This window comes from Crotalus tigris, unplaced genomic scaffold (genome assembly GCF_016545835.1).
Source record: "Crotalus tigris isolate CLP2741 ecotype Arizona unplaced genomic scaffold, ASM1654583v1 scf7180000017550.10884619, whole genome shotgun sequence".
Taxonomy (NCBI): domain Eukaryota; kingdom Metazoa; phylum Chordata; class Lepidosauria; order Squamata; family Viperidae; genus Crotalus; species Crotalus tigris.
Genome location: NW_024096468.1, coordinates 2,300,764 through 2,317,165, shown reverse-complemented (window position 1 = coordinate 2,317,165; position 16,402 = coordinate 2,300,764). Strand labels below are relative to the sequence as shown.

Sequence of the window (16,402 nt, the reverse complement as noted above, 5' to 3'; positions counted from 1 at the left end):
ACAAAGCATAATTTAAACTGATTATGAACTATAAATACATATCAATTATATTTGGATGTATGTGAGATTATCTCCATCCCTCAAGGTTCTAAAAGGCCCTCAAGACTTTGCTATGTTATCTGGCCTGAGGGTCCCAGGGGACTGGAGAGATGTGGCTTCCCTTACTGCAATTAATATCTTCTCCCCCTTTTAATGTTTTTTTTAACTGTGACTGTTTTTATAGTTTTTTAATTGTGCTGTACACCACTCAGAGTCACTTTCATGTGAGATGGGCAGCTATATAAATATGATGATAGATAGATAGATAGATAGATAGATAGATAGATAGATAGATAGATAGATAGATAACACAATCTGGTCAGATCAGAACCAAGCAAAAGGGTGGGTTGGCTAAAAAGCAATGAACCAGCCCTCCACCCACTCTCAGTAGATCTTGTATTTTTGGGAGGGGGTGGGGGTAGATTTTACATTTCTTCTCTCTGATTTGTAAAGCAGCAGTGATTTAGCAGAAAGTATTGAAAGTTAAAGGCACCACGAGCCAATTCATGAAACAGAAGCTATATTCTTTCTGGGGTGTCAGCTGGACAGGGCTCCTGGACTTCTCAGATTAAAAAGGCCACATTGACTCAAACTGCGAGCACCATACATGGCCTTCAAGCACAAGATGCTCCTTGTATCACGATACTGAGGAGCCAGGAAATGCACAGCACATGCCTGGCTGTACAATCCTAGTTTCTTTAGTTACGGGTAACCTATCAAAAGGGTGTTACTCATATTCAAATCTCTATTGTCAATACTGGAATCAAAGAGAAAACAAGTAGAACAGAATGCGTGAGGACACATATAACTATTGTGGTTTTTACTTACCTATACATCCTTAGGTAAATACAGAAAAGATCTAGTTGCTTTGATTTTGGTTTGATCAATAAAAATGGATGCTCGGTCCTGCAAAAGCACTCTGTGCAAGCAACAAAACTGAACTACTCTCCTTCTACAGGAATCATTTATAAGCAGAATTTCATTACAAACTCAGCAGCAGACACACACAGAATGCTAAGGTAAGACATCAAAATAATTTTTTACGCTACAAGCCAGAACTGTTAATGATCAATAATAATTGCATAAAATAAGCATGAAAGCATTCTGGGGAAAAAAATTCCCTGAAGAACAGAACAGAATGGAAGAATAATTTGGCTTTCTATAAGGATTATTTTCCTGGAGAATAGATAGAAACAATTTCTGGCCAATGAGTACTTATCATGATTATGAAACATCCATCTTTAGCAATTTTAAAATTTAATTAAAAAACTTCTGAAACACTTTTCAGTTGGTGATCTCAAAGCATCCCAAATCAAGCTTTGCCTGCATTTTATAACATTATCCTTAACCTCTTAGCCACAGCTATTCTGTAGTTCATAACTAGCAGGATATATGAACTAAGAAAAGGTATGTACCGCTGCACATTACATATATCACATACAGTATACCCTATGTATATTGTATTATAACTGAAATTGAATCAAGCTTAGGCTACTCGTTAGATGCACAGTTTCCTCTTTTTTGTGTGAAAGAAATTGTTTCTTAAAATACAATATGTTTTTTGACCCATCCATGATCCAGGTATGCAAACATCATTCTGAAATCAATCTGCACTGTGGTTTTCTTTCTGCTTTTTTGTGACTTTGGAAAGGCTGCATTAGCATGCTAATAGCAATTTTTCATGAAAGTTTGTTACTAATAATAGTTACCAAGATCCAACTATATCTACAATTACATCTGCAGAATAAGAAGAGCAAGTTCTATCTTTGTATGTAAATGCTGAGAGTAAAGCTTAAGTTTAAGAATGACTTTTGCTGGCTGAGTTCAATGGAGCCCATGAGAATATGGGTTCCCACACTGACATGACTTTAACTGCAGTGGCCTGAGTGAACTATTCTAATTATCATTATTTTAGGGATAAAATTATAGAGTGGGGACTCCCCTAATCAGATAATTACAGGTGGGACTTTTGCTGACGATAAAGAATTTTGTCCCCAGCACATTATTACAATTTTTCTTGGCCTTCCAACAGTCTCCCTTTTCCAATCAGACCAACACCCTGTGCTCCACTAGCAATCTCAATTATTTCTAAAGGTCTCTCTGATTCAGCGTTATGTGGTCATCAGGGAGCTTCTCTTAAACAAGCCAACCAAAAAGAGTGAGAGTTGCACTCAGACTAATAAGTTATTGTTGCTGTTGTTGTTTTGTTATCTGAAAAAAAAATAAAACCAAGAAATGTGTGTGCCATATTTATAAATAGAAAATGTAAAAAAAATTGATTTTTATTATTTAGGGGAAAATAGATTTTGTAGCAAAAAGTTTTAACTTAAAGGCTCAGCCACTGATAAAAATGTCATACTTTGATATTTGAAATAGCAATATGACCATTCCTTTGACTTACCTACATCCATATTGTTATAATGTAAGTTGGGCTACATACTTTATATAAAGGTTGTTTTATTCCTAAACTAAACTAGCAACCAAGTAAAGAGAATTGGTTCCTATATTAAGTTGCAGAGATACTATGATTTTAGTACTCAACTCAGCCCTTCAGCTGAGCTCAGCTGGCAGCTACATCTACACTAGCAGGCAGTTTTCTTAGTAAAAGTGGAGGAAAAGATTAGTATTGTTTGCTTCTAGTTTGTTTGTTTTTTATTTCCCAATTTAGCATACAGCCCTCACATTGCTATCTCACATTATTGTTAGTTTCCTATCTGAGTACAAACCAAGTTTGTTCCTGCTTCAAGCCAAAACAAGCATCCAGGCCCAAACAAGCTCACCTCAATGCTTCTACCTGTTGAAAAGCTCACCTTTCCACTTTTGTTACATGTTATGAGTCAAAATTCAGTTTTAATAATTAAACATATTAATACAACATATCCGAAGCAAGCCTGATTTAAAAGTTGCCAAACTAAAGACATAGGCTGTCATATGTTTGAGTATACCTAGGCAATCCGTCATTAACTGAAATTGACATAAAAAAACCACCATGAATTGGATCAGGATTGGAGCACCTGCATTTTATATTTTTCTGCCTGTTAATGAAATTGGATAAATGAACCTTTCTAAAATGAACATTTCTAAAAAGCAAATGAATGAATTTCAAATTAGGGAAATCCATTCATTTTTTACCTAAATTATTTAGATCTCATCAATAGAGCATTTGAAAAAAGTGTACATCAGTTCTGTTGACAGCAAGATGTTAAAATGTAATATTAACAATACAAAATATAGAATTTTTTTAAGATTAACAGCAACAGCTTCTTTTAAAATGGTGAAGACGTTCAAGGAGGATTATTTATGATATAAACCCTATGTTCATTGGAACCAGTGGTGGGATTCAGCTGGTTCGCACCACTTTGGCAGAACTGGTAGCTAATTTTTTGTTGCCCAGGCAACAGAATGGAAGTGGCATCCATACAGAGAACTGGTTGTTCACATATTTGAATCCCACCATTGATTGGAACTGTTTATAACATAGAACTGCATTAAAATCTTCTATAGCACAGTACCAAGAATTAAACATCGGCATAATTCATAAATAAAATTACCATCTGCAAAAATTAGACAATACAAATTGTAATGTTTTTCAAATACATTGCAAATATATGTGCTTATTTTATCATCTTTACTGGCTGTACCAAATTTGCGTAACTTTTTGGTCACAAGCTTTTGAAGAAATTGAGAAACTGCCTTTCATAATAAATCCTGCATTTGAATTATTGACCATATTTCCTAAGTCATATGATATTCTTCTATTTCTTTCTATAAAAATTAAGAAATAAATACTAATAAATAAAAATATTTAAATAAATAAATAAAAATTATTGATTCAGTTTTTTGAAGTTTGTTGTTATTAACCCCTCCCCCCGGAAATGTAAAATTGAAATAAATCTTTCTGTCAATCAGAGGTATTTAAATATGTGGGAAATTGCTTTGGTTGAAAATTTTCAAATAATGACAAAGGGTCTTGAAAAAAATCTACTATAAGGGACTTTTTCCCCCAAATTTGATTATGGTATTTATTAGCTATGTTAAAACTTGTATTCCTTAAAAAAAATACCATGTCTGTGGAATATTTGTTCTATCTCTATAGAAATATTGAATATTGGTGCTTAGAACGTTTAGGACTCTTCCATTCACTCACTGTTTCACATACACTTGCTTTCATTTTTTAAAAAAGTTCTTTTGCCACAATTTATTTTTCAAGTTGTAATTTTGTTTTATTTTATCTGGATATTTTGTTTCTCAGTTTTAAAAAAAAGGAAAGGAAAAAGATGGTGTGAATGGAAGGAAAAAAACATACACGTCACTGCTTCTGTTACGATGAGGCTGCCCTTGGATTCTGTGTTGGAGGAAGAATTTCCATTCATCAGGGATCTAGGAGATGTTGAATATTCTTCCAGTGAGACTTCTTTCACAACTGTGGTCTGATTTTGAGAACTAGGAGTAGAGGTTATGAAGTCTGAAGCTGCTGATGCTACCTCTGAAGTTGGCCTGGAGGAAGGGCATGAGTTTGTATCTTGGCCTGCAAAGGAAAAGAGAGTTTCAGCATGAATATAGCTTACTTATATTATGGACAGAAGGCGGCTTCAGAAAATCCAGAAGGAGGCTTCAGAAAAAGTGGAAATATCATTACAGAAGTGTTTCTCTCTCTTTTACACACATACACACACACACACATACATACATAAACATATCCATAGAGAAATAGAAAAGTGGACTTCAATATATATTATTTATTATCATGTATCAGCAGTGGTTGAGTAAAGAGTAAATGGGGTTGTGATCCTCTGTTATTTGACAAACAGTTGATCTGCTATTTTGTTCATGAGCAAAACTGCCTCCCCCTCTTCCCCAGATTCTTCCAGTGATCTGTGGTGTCCTGATTTTATATTGGCTGCCTTCCACAGTGAAAATGAGAAACTGCATAGCACAGAAAACAGTCCTGCAGTTTTGAAAGTGTAGGACAAGTGCTTTATTGCATCCTTATTTTGAATCTGTATTCCGTATTCAAGTACCCCTTTTTGGGGGTTTTTTTTTTTCTGGGCCTCTCTAATCCAGCCTTCCAATTTCTATAGACTAAAGGATTTTAGGCTGGTGTGTAAGCCTTACAAATGAAGAACAGTTGCAGGAATTGGGTGTGTCTAGTTTAATGAAAAGAAGGACTGGGGTGATATGATAACTGTGTTCCAATATCTAAGAGGCTGTCACAAAGAAAATGGGATCAACGTATTCTCCAAAGCACCTGAAGGAGGACAAGAAGGAATGAATGGAAACTAATAGAGAAAACCATCCTCCACCCTCCCCTCTCATAATGTTTCCCCTTTTAGGGCACTGCTGGGTTTAATCTAATGGTGAATCAGGTTATAATATCATGTGATTCACACATCATGAGAAATGATGGCACAATGTCAAAAAGAGAAAAGGGAAGGATTTGTGCACAGCTGGACTGTACAAATATTGCATATACCAAGAAAATACTGTATTCTGTAAAAGTGGATTGATAACATTTTATATATGCCCCAACATTCCTATAATTAACTTTAATCTCATGGTGTTTAGATTTTGGTACTACTATTTGTCATTTCTCTGTTGAAACCTACTCAAGTTGGTCATTTTTTATCTGTTGTTTTCAGTCCACAGAAGACTCAAAATTGTGAAACAAAGGAGGCCTTCTTTTAAATATTGAATTATCCCATCTATGTATGTGTTTCAGAGCAATTGCTGCCTTTTTCTTTCTTGCAAAACACACACCGACTAAAAAGGCATTGAGGTCATCTATAAAGCAACAACAGTGTATAATTGGGAGATGCCTTGGTGCAATTGTTGAATTTTATTGGGTAGAAATGGAAACTGTTGAAAGAGGAATTTCAAAGCCTGAGAAGAAAACTGGAGATTCACTGAAATCAGTGGCCAAACTCCCATGGAGACCCTGAGATGGCAGGCTGACAAATCTCTCTCTTCACCCCTAAAACATCTTTAGTTTCACCCATAGCACTGTTCCTTCCTACTCTCTGGGCTCCTTCCTGCTCCTGCTGGGCACTCAGAATAGCAACAATTTGCACACAGGATGAGCAGCTGGATGCACCAGCTTTGGAGGGGTGGAGTCACATTTTATATAAAGTAAATTACACCTTAGGTGAAGAGAGTAAGACCAAACACCCATAATTACACTGCCGATAACAACAAGGCCTCCTGGCAGGCAAGCAGGGGGCTGAAGGCAGGAAGCAAGAGGCTTTGGACCCATCATTATGCTGAATAGAACAAGTGGTCCTACATGCAGGCAGTCAGGGAGGAAAGGAGGCAGACCGCACACACATAATTTTTAGTCATTGTAACACAGAGCCCAGTATGAAGACTGAGGGACAAAGTCTTGGGCTACTATAGTTAACAAGTTATTTTCTATGTGATTCAGAAACATCTGCATAAACAAATGATTTGAGGTGACTCATACAGCAACATTGTAGAAGCTTTCCCAGAAATGATTGTTTTGTCCAGTATCAGAGTGCCCTAGCAATTGGCAATCTTCATCAAACAGAAGCCATCACTTTGTAATTCAGTGTATGTTCTTCCCTCCCTGTACGTGTACTTTAAGAATGAAAAGCTGGCCTTTCCTTTGAAATACAAAACAATCCTGTTGTTATTATTACACCTTATTTTTAGGGTATGGTTTTAACTTGCTATGCAAAGGCCAACCGTATTCCTTAGTCCTACCATATTTGTGGACCCTGTGCTATATGGATCCAGTGCTTAACTAAGAGATATTGGAGGTGATGCTTGTGCTATTTACTGTACTCTGTAAATCCTGAATTATTAACTAAAATTCAATATTAAACATGTGATTTTAAAAAAATAAAAAATGATTTAATAAACTTCCATCATTTTAAAATCATATGTTTAAATATAGTATCTTTAAAACTTACATGGCTAATAGACTTTCAGTAGTATAGATTAGTGCTAAAGTGTTATAGAAAGTTGCTTCCGGTAACTTCAACAAATAGACCAGACTAGAAAATCAATGCCATACAGGTCAGTACTACTTTAATTGTAAAAATTATAATGACAAAATCTAGCACATCTGAATGTGCTTCCCTGGCTCCCTTTAACTTCCTGTAAGAGAGGGACTAAACCTCCAATACTGTGTAATACTTAAATACTTAAAATAGGAAGGAGGCCGAATGAGTTAGTAAAACATTTCCTACCAATTTTAATTTAACACCCAGTTGCAAAGGATTAAGTGTTTTGCTCATGTTCAAAATTCTTTTTATTGCTGTTATACTTTTTTCAGTTTAGAATCAAAGAGTGGAATAACCACAGTACTGCATCTGATTTCTCTTGTATCTAGGATAAAAAAGAAATAATATACTTTCTAATCCCAATATTTTATTTTATGATGATGATGATGATCAGAACTTTGCAGATGTTACAATCTTCTCTGCAAGATTTTATTAACTGAATCAGTATCACATTGATGCTACTCAGATGTCACAACCAATTCATGTTTTTGCTCATTTGCTTTTCCCAGTACCATCTGATTCCCCCCTGCAGTTCACGATTTCCCAACAATTACAGATTGCCATAAAACTTGAATCAGGCAGATATTTATTGCTAAGACACAAGAAACCACTTGGATTTTCTTGTTTGTGTGTGGGTTGTTTTTTTTTTAAAACTCCTATTCATTTAACATTTGGGGAGGAGAACAGTTTTGTTTTTCTTTAAGGTAAGAGGAAGGATATGTTGGGGTTTGGGTATTTTTATTTCAATTATGTTAATTTTGATATTGTGAGCTCAATTTAAGTAAGCTGCTATTTACCTTGCCTTTATTTTATTATACTTCTGTATTGGTGTTGATGTTTACAAGCTGCTGCGGAGCTGTTTTGAGCCAAAAAGCAGACCCAGAAATAGGCTGCAATTTGTATTACCTGCTAAATACAGCTTGCCTCTGTAATTAGAAACTATACTTTTTAGTACTTTTCTAATTCTGAGTTGGAAGCAAACTGGTTAGCAGTAACTACCTAAGTACAGTAAGAATTATGGATTATCATCCAAGATGGAGAACCTGTGGTCAAAAGTTGACAAACCTATACGGTCAAATCCCCTTCGTTATTAGCCAAACGAGAGGGAGAGGGTTGGAACTGCTACCGGTATTTGGCAAAACTTGGAGAGCCACAGATTTCCCAGTCCTGTTTCATGTTATTTAATAAGATTTATTCTGATTTACTGAATATTACCTAATATCAAGAATTCTCAATCTTCTGAGAATTTGTGGTAATATTTCTTCTGTCTCTGACTCAAAAGAGTGGATTATGTACTTGGTCTTTTCTGCCCCAGATAACTATATAAACTGCTTTGATTTTATCAGGAGCAACACAGAGGCATAACTTGCTTGTAGCTAAGCAGAGTGCCTCATGCAGTCTTCCTACACCACCACCCCCCCAAGATGGAACAAGTCCATCTAAGAGAACTGAACTGTTATTAAATAATATCACTAAGGTGACCAACTTTTTTACAATGAAAAGGAGGACACAAATAAATTGAAGAAAAAAATATTGCAAATAAAAGAAACATTTTATTCATTGCAACAATAATGCAGACAACTTGCATGTGCAAAGTTTGCCTACTGAGTGTTTTGGCACACTCAGCAGCAATTCCTATTGGCTTTCAAATGCCAATAGCGGGAGTAGCACAGCACATGCAAAAGTTGAAAAAAAAAATCAAAAAATGGTGCCGGAATGCCATTCTAAGCATTCTATGAGAAAAAAAATAGCCCTACAGATTAGTCTTCAACTATCAAAAAGGAGGACATGAAGGAGGACACTTTTTGAGGGAGGACAGAATGTACAAAAGGAGGACTGTCCTCCCTAAAGGAGGACGGTTGGTCACCTTATAATTATGCTTACATGCCTATTAATTATTTAAATGAGTACTTTTCCATTGAATGAATATTCAATGGAAAAGTACTCATTTAAATATTCAATATATTCTACCAATATATTGGAAATATCTGAACAAGAAATATCCTACATATTGAATTTTACGGCAAGTGCTGCAGCTAGAGTATCAATATTCAATCTCGATTTCTCACTTGTCCAAAAATCTACATGGCTGGACTGCGCGGGGGTGGGCGGCAGAGGCAGGTGTTGTGAACCAGGCGCTCCAGGATGGCCATGTAGATGCGCAGGGTGAGGTGGTGGCAGCGCAGGTCAGCACTGCGTAGACCACCAGCTGGCGCAGCCCATGGAAGGTCAACTGCCCGCCGTGCCCCCGCCCACAGCCGCCCCGCCAGCACTGCTGCCCTGCCGTGGAGAGCCGGCCCTATGGCTCGCAAAGCACCAGCCGCGCCAGCTCCGGCCCTGCAGCCGCCCCCCAGCACCACCACCCTCCCCTGCCCATCCCTGTAGAGCCGGCCCTGCGGCTTGCAAAGCACCAGCCGCGCCGGCTCTGGTCCTGCAGCCACCCCCCCCCCCAGCCGCCCACCAGCACCACCACCTACCCTTTGTATCCCCTCATAGAACCGAACAGGGAAGATCAAGTGAAACTTACCGCTCCAGTCTCCTCCAGCTATCCTTGGAACTAAGAAGTAGGAGATCGTGTAGTTGGGTAGCAGTGAGGGGTGCAAGTTCCTGCAACTTGCACATGCAAAGTTTGCCGCCCAGGTGTTTTGGCGCGCTCAGCAGCAATTCCTATTGGCTTTCAAAAGCCAATAGGGGGAGTAGATGCAAAAGTTGAAAAAAAAATTAAAAAAAAGGTCCCGGAACGCCTTCTGAGCGTTCTATGAGGAAACAAAAGCCCTGCAGATTAGTCGTCAAAAAGAGGACGTTTAGGAGGACATTTTCGAGAGAGGACAGAACTCACAAACGGAGAACTGTCCTCCCAAAAGGAGGACGGTATATGGAAAAGGAGGACATCTAGGAAGACACTTTTCAAGGGAGAACAGAACTCAAAAAAGGAGGACTGTCCTTCCAAAAGGAGGACGGTTGGTCACCTTAATATCACAGATCACACAGATGTATTACCTATACTGCAGTATATCTCTTAAATAACAGGTCCCACTCTCCAGAATAACAGAAACACCAAGAAACCTACAGCTTTGTGGAAGAGAAAAAGACCAGGTCTTGCATTAAAATACCTTCCACTTTTCCTGATCTGGTGTAACTGTGCTTAAAGTAATACACTCAATCATATTTCAAGAAGGAGCTCTCTGAAAAACTTAACACGCATGCAGCTTGGTGTCTAAAAACAGGAAGACAAATATTAGTTTGGCCTACCATTTCCTCCCTCTTCAATACTGGGATTATTCTAAGGCAAACCTTCCATTCTAACATCTTTATCTGGGAAAGATTGAACAGATCTTTTAACATGCTGACTCTTTTTCTTTCTTTCTTTCTTTCTTTCTTTCTTTCTTTCTTTCTTTCTTTCTTTGTCTCAGAATAATCATACTTTAAAAACTGAGCTATTTTTGGAATGTAAGTCATTCTAATGTTAAGTTGGGCTATCCTTGAACAACATTTGGAAGCTTCAACTGCTGCAGAATGTGGCAGCATGGGTGGTAATTGTTGCCAGTTATTCAGCAGGTGTAATACCTTTAGCCTATCAGCTGCATTGGTTGCCAGTGTGTTTCCAGGTGCAATTCAAAATACTGGTTGTCACTTCAAAGTTCCTAGGCACATGCTTAACATTCTCAGGATTCAATATTCCTATGTAAACCTCAATGGATTTCTATGACAGCAAGAAATGGTGAACTAAAGATGGCTCCATTCAAAACAAAGCCAACAACCACAGCGGAAAGAAGAGCCAGCAAGTGAAGCCATTGCTTCACAATTCCTCTGTAGCTCACCCACAAATGCTCCAGACAATTGCTTCTTGCAAGGAGACCATAAGACAGCAGTTTCTGGTGGGTTTAGAGCTCTGAGAGATGAGGGAATAGTCATTTTCTCAAGCCACACTATCTTAAAAGGACACCAAGTTTGCATACTTCTTTTTATAAATACCATATTTTCCGGCGTATAAGACGACTCGGCGTATAAGACAACTCCGATTTCGGAGACGATTTGCATGGTTAGAAAGTCATCTTATACACTGGAAACTACCGTATTTTCTGGCATATAAGACAACTCGGCATATAAGACGACCCCCAACTTCAGAGACAATTTGCATATTTTAGAAAGTCGTCTTATACGCCAGAAAATATGGTACTTTTTGGAAATTGCTTGTCAACTGCTTTTCTGTAATGGTATATAGGAATGGCCTTGAAGAAGGGGGCATTGGGAATGATCAGTAAAAGACAGTATAGCCATATGAGGGTTCTTTTTCTTTTCAAGGACTGGACATACCACAATGTAGGTAATCTGTAAACAAAGCTTTATTGCAGCACATACTTTCCCCAGATGTGTGGGTGTGGCTCTGGGTCAACTCCATTCTTCTATACTGGGCCACATATCCCCTGACACATACACATGTCTTTACTACTCCTTTATATTCAGTCTTTTAATACTCAGTTCAAACAAAAATCCCGAAGTCTATAAAATAGCATAAAACTTTTTCTTTTTCCAAAGGTTCTTGCACTAGTTGGGATGAGGTGCTGTTTCAGTATGGTTGTACCTCTTCTAGTTGCTATCAAGTTCCAAACAAAGCTCTAAGCTCCAGAAAGGACTTCCACCTTGATATGCTGATAATTAAATTTTGTAGTCTTCATGATTGAATGATAATCCTCTTGCCTGCTTTTAATAGCTGCTAAATGCCAGACATTGCCTCCACTTCCTTATTACCTTTCCTCCTACATCCCTTCCCCCACTCTGTCACAGCATTTGATTTTGTAAGACAAGAGCACAGGTGGACTAAAGGCCTAGACAAGCTGAGGCTGGATATCTGCACATCCCTGAAAATACCAGTGTGGCTAAGTTATCGTAGGCAGCTACAACACTGCCTGAATGCTTGTTAAGTAAAGTTAATGTATAAAAGAAGGAGGGAACTGGAGGTGGGAAGTGTTTCTACTTGGCTGCAGCTGCTTTTCCAAAGCACAGAAAGCAAAGCCTTAGTAAGGCCACACCTGGAATACTGAATCCAGTTTTGGTCACCACATTACAAAAAAGATTTTGAGACTTTGAAAAAAAAGTGCAAAGAAGAGCAACTAACATGATTAAAGGCCTGGAAGCAAAAACATATGAAGAATGGTTGCAGGATTTGGGTTTGGTAGTCTAGAGAAAAGGACTATTGGGGGATATGATAGCAATATTACAGTATTTGAGAGGTTGTCACAAAGAAGAGGAGAGTCAACTTAGTTTCCAAAGCACTAGAGGGCAGGATCAGAATGGGTGGAAACAAATCAAGGAGAGAAGCAACCTGGAACTAAGGAGACACTTCCTAACAGTGAGGGCAATTAACCAATGGAACAGCTTGCTGTCAGAAGTTGTAGGTGCTTCATCACTGGAGGTTTTTAAGAAGAGACTGGATAGCTACTTATCTGAAATAGTATAGGATCTCCTTCTTGAGCAGGGAGTTGGACTACAAGACTTCCAAGATCCCTTCCAACTCTGTTGTTTTCTTATTCTGTTATTTGCACAACTCCAACTTCACTCTCTCCTAAGCCCACAGCTGCATAATGGGCAGAGAAAGAAATTCAGAAAGAACCTCCCTAACTTCTCAGGCTGTAAAAGGGACAATGGGAGATTTCAAAGATTCTGTTAATGTAGCTTTACAATAAAGTAGAATATTAGTTACCGAAAAACAGCTCCCTCCCGCCTCCCACTATTTTCTAAGGTCATTCCGACATACAATTACATTTTCAGCTACATTTCAGCTATTTTCAGCTTTGGTTTGACAAGTCTGTAAACACTGGTGAGTTTCTTTCAATCCTTACTTAAAGAAGTTTTAAATATAAGTTTAATGACTTTTTTCTTGGAACAGCAAATGGGTGATTTTGAAATAAGATTTTGGAATTAATTACAAAGAATCCTTTCCATGGGAAATGGTTTCATTCTGAATTCTTTTTAAAAATATACATGATATGATAGAGTTTTAAAGGTTGGATATTAGAGGGAACCAGAAAGAACTAAAGATTACAATTAAAGCAGAAGAACACTTAAACTCAACATACAAATACAGGATGAAAGAAAATATGTTAAAATTGGGCATATTGAAGAATATTTTTGAACAATCAACCATCAGTTTATTTTATGAGTGTTGGCCTCTTTAGATAGACTATGTTTAAAAGACCATATGGAAGAGAAACAAGTTTTATTTGATAAGATTGAGAGTGATCTGAAAGAGGAGTTAAAAATGGCAGGTTATAAGAATGACATGGAAAAAATGCTACACTGAACGTACAAAAAGATACCAGCCTTCTTAATAATTAAAAGGAATATACAGATAACAAACCAAGAAGATTACCTGCATAATTTTCTCATATTGGATTTACAAAAGAGGTGAGTTAAAGTTTTGAAGAAATTTGTGAGAAGGGACAAAAAAAATGAAAAGAAATCAAGTTCTAGAGCATTATTTGAAGAGACTAAAGATCAGGAATGTTAAAAGAAATATAATGTTGGTTTATTTGATCAAAGATAAAATAAATGTGTTATCTTTGATACTCTTAATGATCTTTTGCTGACATCAGGACTGCAGTGATGAAGCTTTAGTTTAAGGATTTAATTATAGATAAGACATAGGATATGGGAATAAGAAATCATTTGTTGCATTTTAAAAGGTGGTGATAAATAAGATTTCTTTATACTTGTAATGAGGAATATACATTTCTTTATACATTTCTTTTTTATTCTTTACTGCATTCTTATTTCTTCTTTGCTATTTTTCATTCTTTTTCCTATCTATTTTTACCTTTTCATTTTCTTTTTAGGCTGTATTAGTTTTTATTGTTGCAACTGTATTTTTAAGTAAAAGTACTATAAAAAAAGAATAGGATATTCTTAGGTAACAGAAATTCACAGGAGCCAAGATATAATTATCTTCCATTTTTAAAAGTTCTGGACTTCCACAGCAATCATGGCTTCCTTAAGAATTATCATGTACCCAGCAATCCGCTCTTAGATAAAGGACAACCAACATAAAAGGCTGTAATAATTTAGAATAAAAAATACAGTCAACCAAATGAGGCAGGTCAATCAGATATATATACACAAACCACAACAACTCTGATCAAAATAGGAAGAACAAGCTGCCATACACAAATAGCCTGTAAACCCAACTCTTGGTTCAAAACATGGACAATGTAACTTCAGTAATGAAACATTTGCCCAAACAAAAAACAAGCTCAGGAAACACCAAAATCACAACATTCAGGGATGTCTTTGACTTCTGGAAATATCACTCTGCTGAACGTAGATGACAGTGGGAAATTAATTATAATCATTTTGCATTCTGAGGAAAAAAAACTATATTTGGGAAACATTTCTAAAACTACTTGATATCACTAATTAAGATGAATAATCAGTGTGAAACTCCAAAATTAGAGGACGATAACAATGCATGCTATTCTATATCCATGCTTTTTGAACCATTCCATGTCCTAGACCACAGGTCGGCAACCTGCGGCTCCGGAGCCGCAGGCGGCTCTTTGAGCCTTCCCCGGTGGCTCCCAGCCTCCTCTGCCTTTGCAGAGAGAGACAGAGACAGAGAGAGGCAATTGCGCTTCCCTGCTTCCTTCTCTCTCTCTCTCTCTCTCTCTCTCTCTCTCTCTCTCTCTCTGTGTGTGTGTGTGTGTGTAAAAGATTGCACTCACAGTGTTCTCCGAGGAGCTGAAAAGCTTTCTGGGCGGAGCTCCTCCCTTTGCTGTGTCTCTGCAGGAAGCAGGAAGCAGGAAGGGCAGGAGAGAGCTAGCTAGCCCAGCTAGGCTGACTCAGGAATTCTGGGAGTTGAAGTCCATGAGTCATAAAAGAGACAGGTTGCCTACCCCAGAGGTTGTTGGACAACAGCTTGAAGCTTGCCAGGTGAGCAGCAGATAGGAGAGAGAGAGAGAAAGAGAGAGAGAGGGAGGGAGAGAGAGAGAGAGGAAAGAGAGAGAGAGAAAGAAAGAGAGTGGGGGAAGAGAAGTGGCAGGCAGACCAAGGGCAGATAGAGAGGGAGGGAGAGAGAGAGACAGACAGAGAGAGAGAGACCCTTTTGACATCTAAAATGAAGATAACAGTGCATATATCCTTTTTTTACCTGTATGTGTATTTGTATGTGTGTGTATATATATGTGTGTGTGTGTGTGTGTATACATACATATACACACACACAAACATATATACACACACACAAACACACACACACAAGCACACACACACCTATAATAAAGGTAAAAAAGGATATATGCAGTGTTATCTTCATTTTAGATATCAAAAGGATTTTGCGGCTCCCGGTGTTTTGTTTTTGGTGGGAAATTGGTCCAAGTGGCTCTTTGAGTGTTTTGGGTTGCCTTCCCCTGTCCTAGACCAGGAGTAGGCAACCTTGCTCTTTTATGACCCGTGGATTTCAACTCCCAGAATTCCTGAGCCAGCATGGCTCAGCTTGGAAACCTCTCCCTTTCCCCTCAGCATGGCTGGCTCAGGAATTCTGGGAGTTGAAGTCCACGAGTCATAAAAGAGCCAAAGTTGCCTACCCCTGTCCTAGACAATTGACTCATGCTTGCAGTACAAAGTTTTCAGAGCTAGAAGGTTCAGAAAAATGCCTAGAATTAATAGCATTGTTCAAAAATCTGATCCATTTTGACCACATGCTGATTATCTCACATCTTGGTCTCTGAGGTTTGTTTTCAAAATACACAGAATGCTAAAATCTGGTAGAGAAATTGATAGGATGAAAAGTAGGGTAAGTGGTACTTTCTTTAGCCAAATGTGTTAGCAGTGCTAAACAATCCGATAGGTTTTTATAGCTATCATTTTGCAGTATCAAAACTATCTCTTGCTCTATCCCTTGAAAGAATCAGAAAAAGACTAATGAGGCAAAAGGAACCGGTTGGATTGCTGCTCTGCTTAGCATTTAACCCCACCTGTTTCTGGATGGATCTTCAAATGTGCACTGACAGTAGCTTATTATAGTCATTTTATGGGGCATCTAGGCATCACCATTTTCTTTTATTCATCAGCTCATGTTTTAGCTTCCTTTTTGTATATCTCTTAATGGAAATAATCCATTTAACAAAAAATATCTGGATAGAAATGCAAATCCCCCAAGGTATAATAAATCTGCGTTCAGTTAAACACACTGTCTAGTAAATGTGTTTAGGCTTGCAGCGTTATAATTGTAATACAGTACAGAACTTGTCATCTATTTCCAATGTATGCGATACATAACACAAAAGGCTGCCAATGTATCAGATGCCTCTAGGCAATGTTGTAATACAAATATTTAACATTAGTGATGA

General features: G+C 37.7%; 1 protein-coding gene across 1 annotated transcript in view; it reads right to left on the bottom strand.

The window, feature by feature from the left end:
• Positions 1-16,402, bottom strand: part of MDFI (MyoD family inhibitor) — a 50,857-nt gene that overhangs the window by 8,586 nt on the left and 25,869 nt on the right. Inside the window, exon 3 of the mRNA XM_039339862.1 lies at positions 4,346-4,567. Coding sequence (XP_039195796.1) covers positions 4,346-4,567 — 222 coding nt within the window. The remainder of the gene's footprint in view (positions 1-4,345; positions 4,568-16,402) is intronic.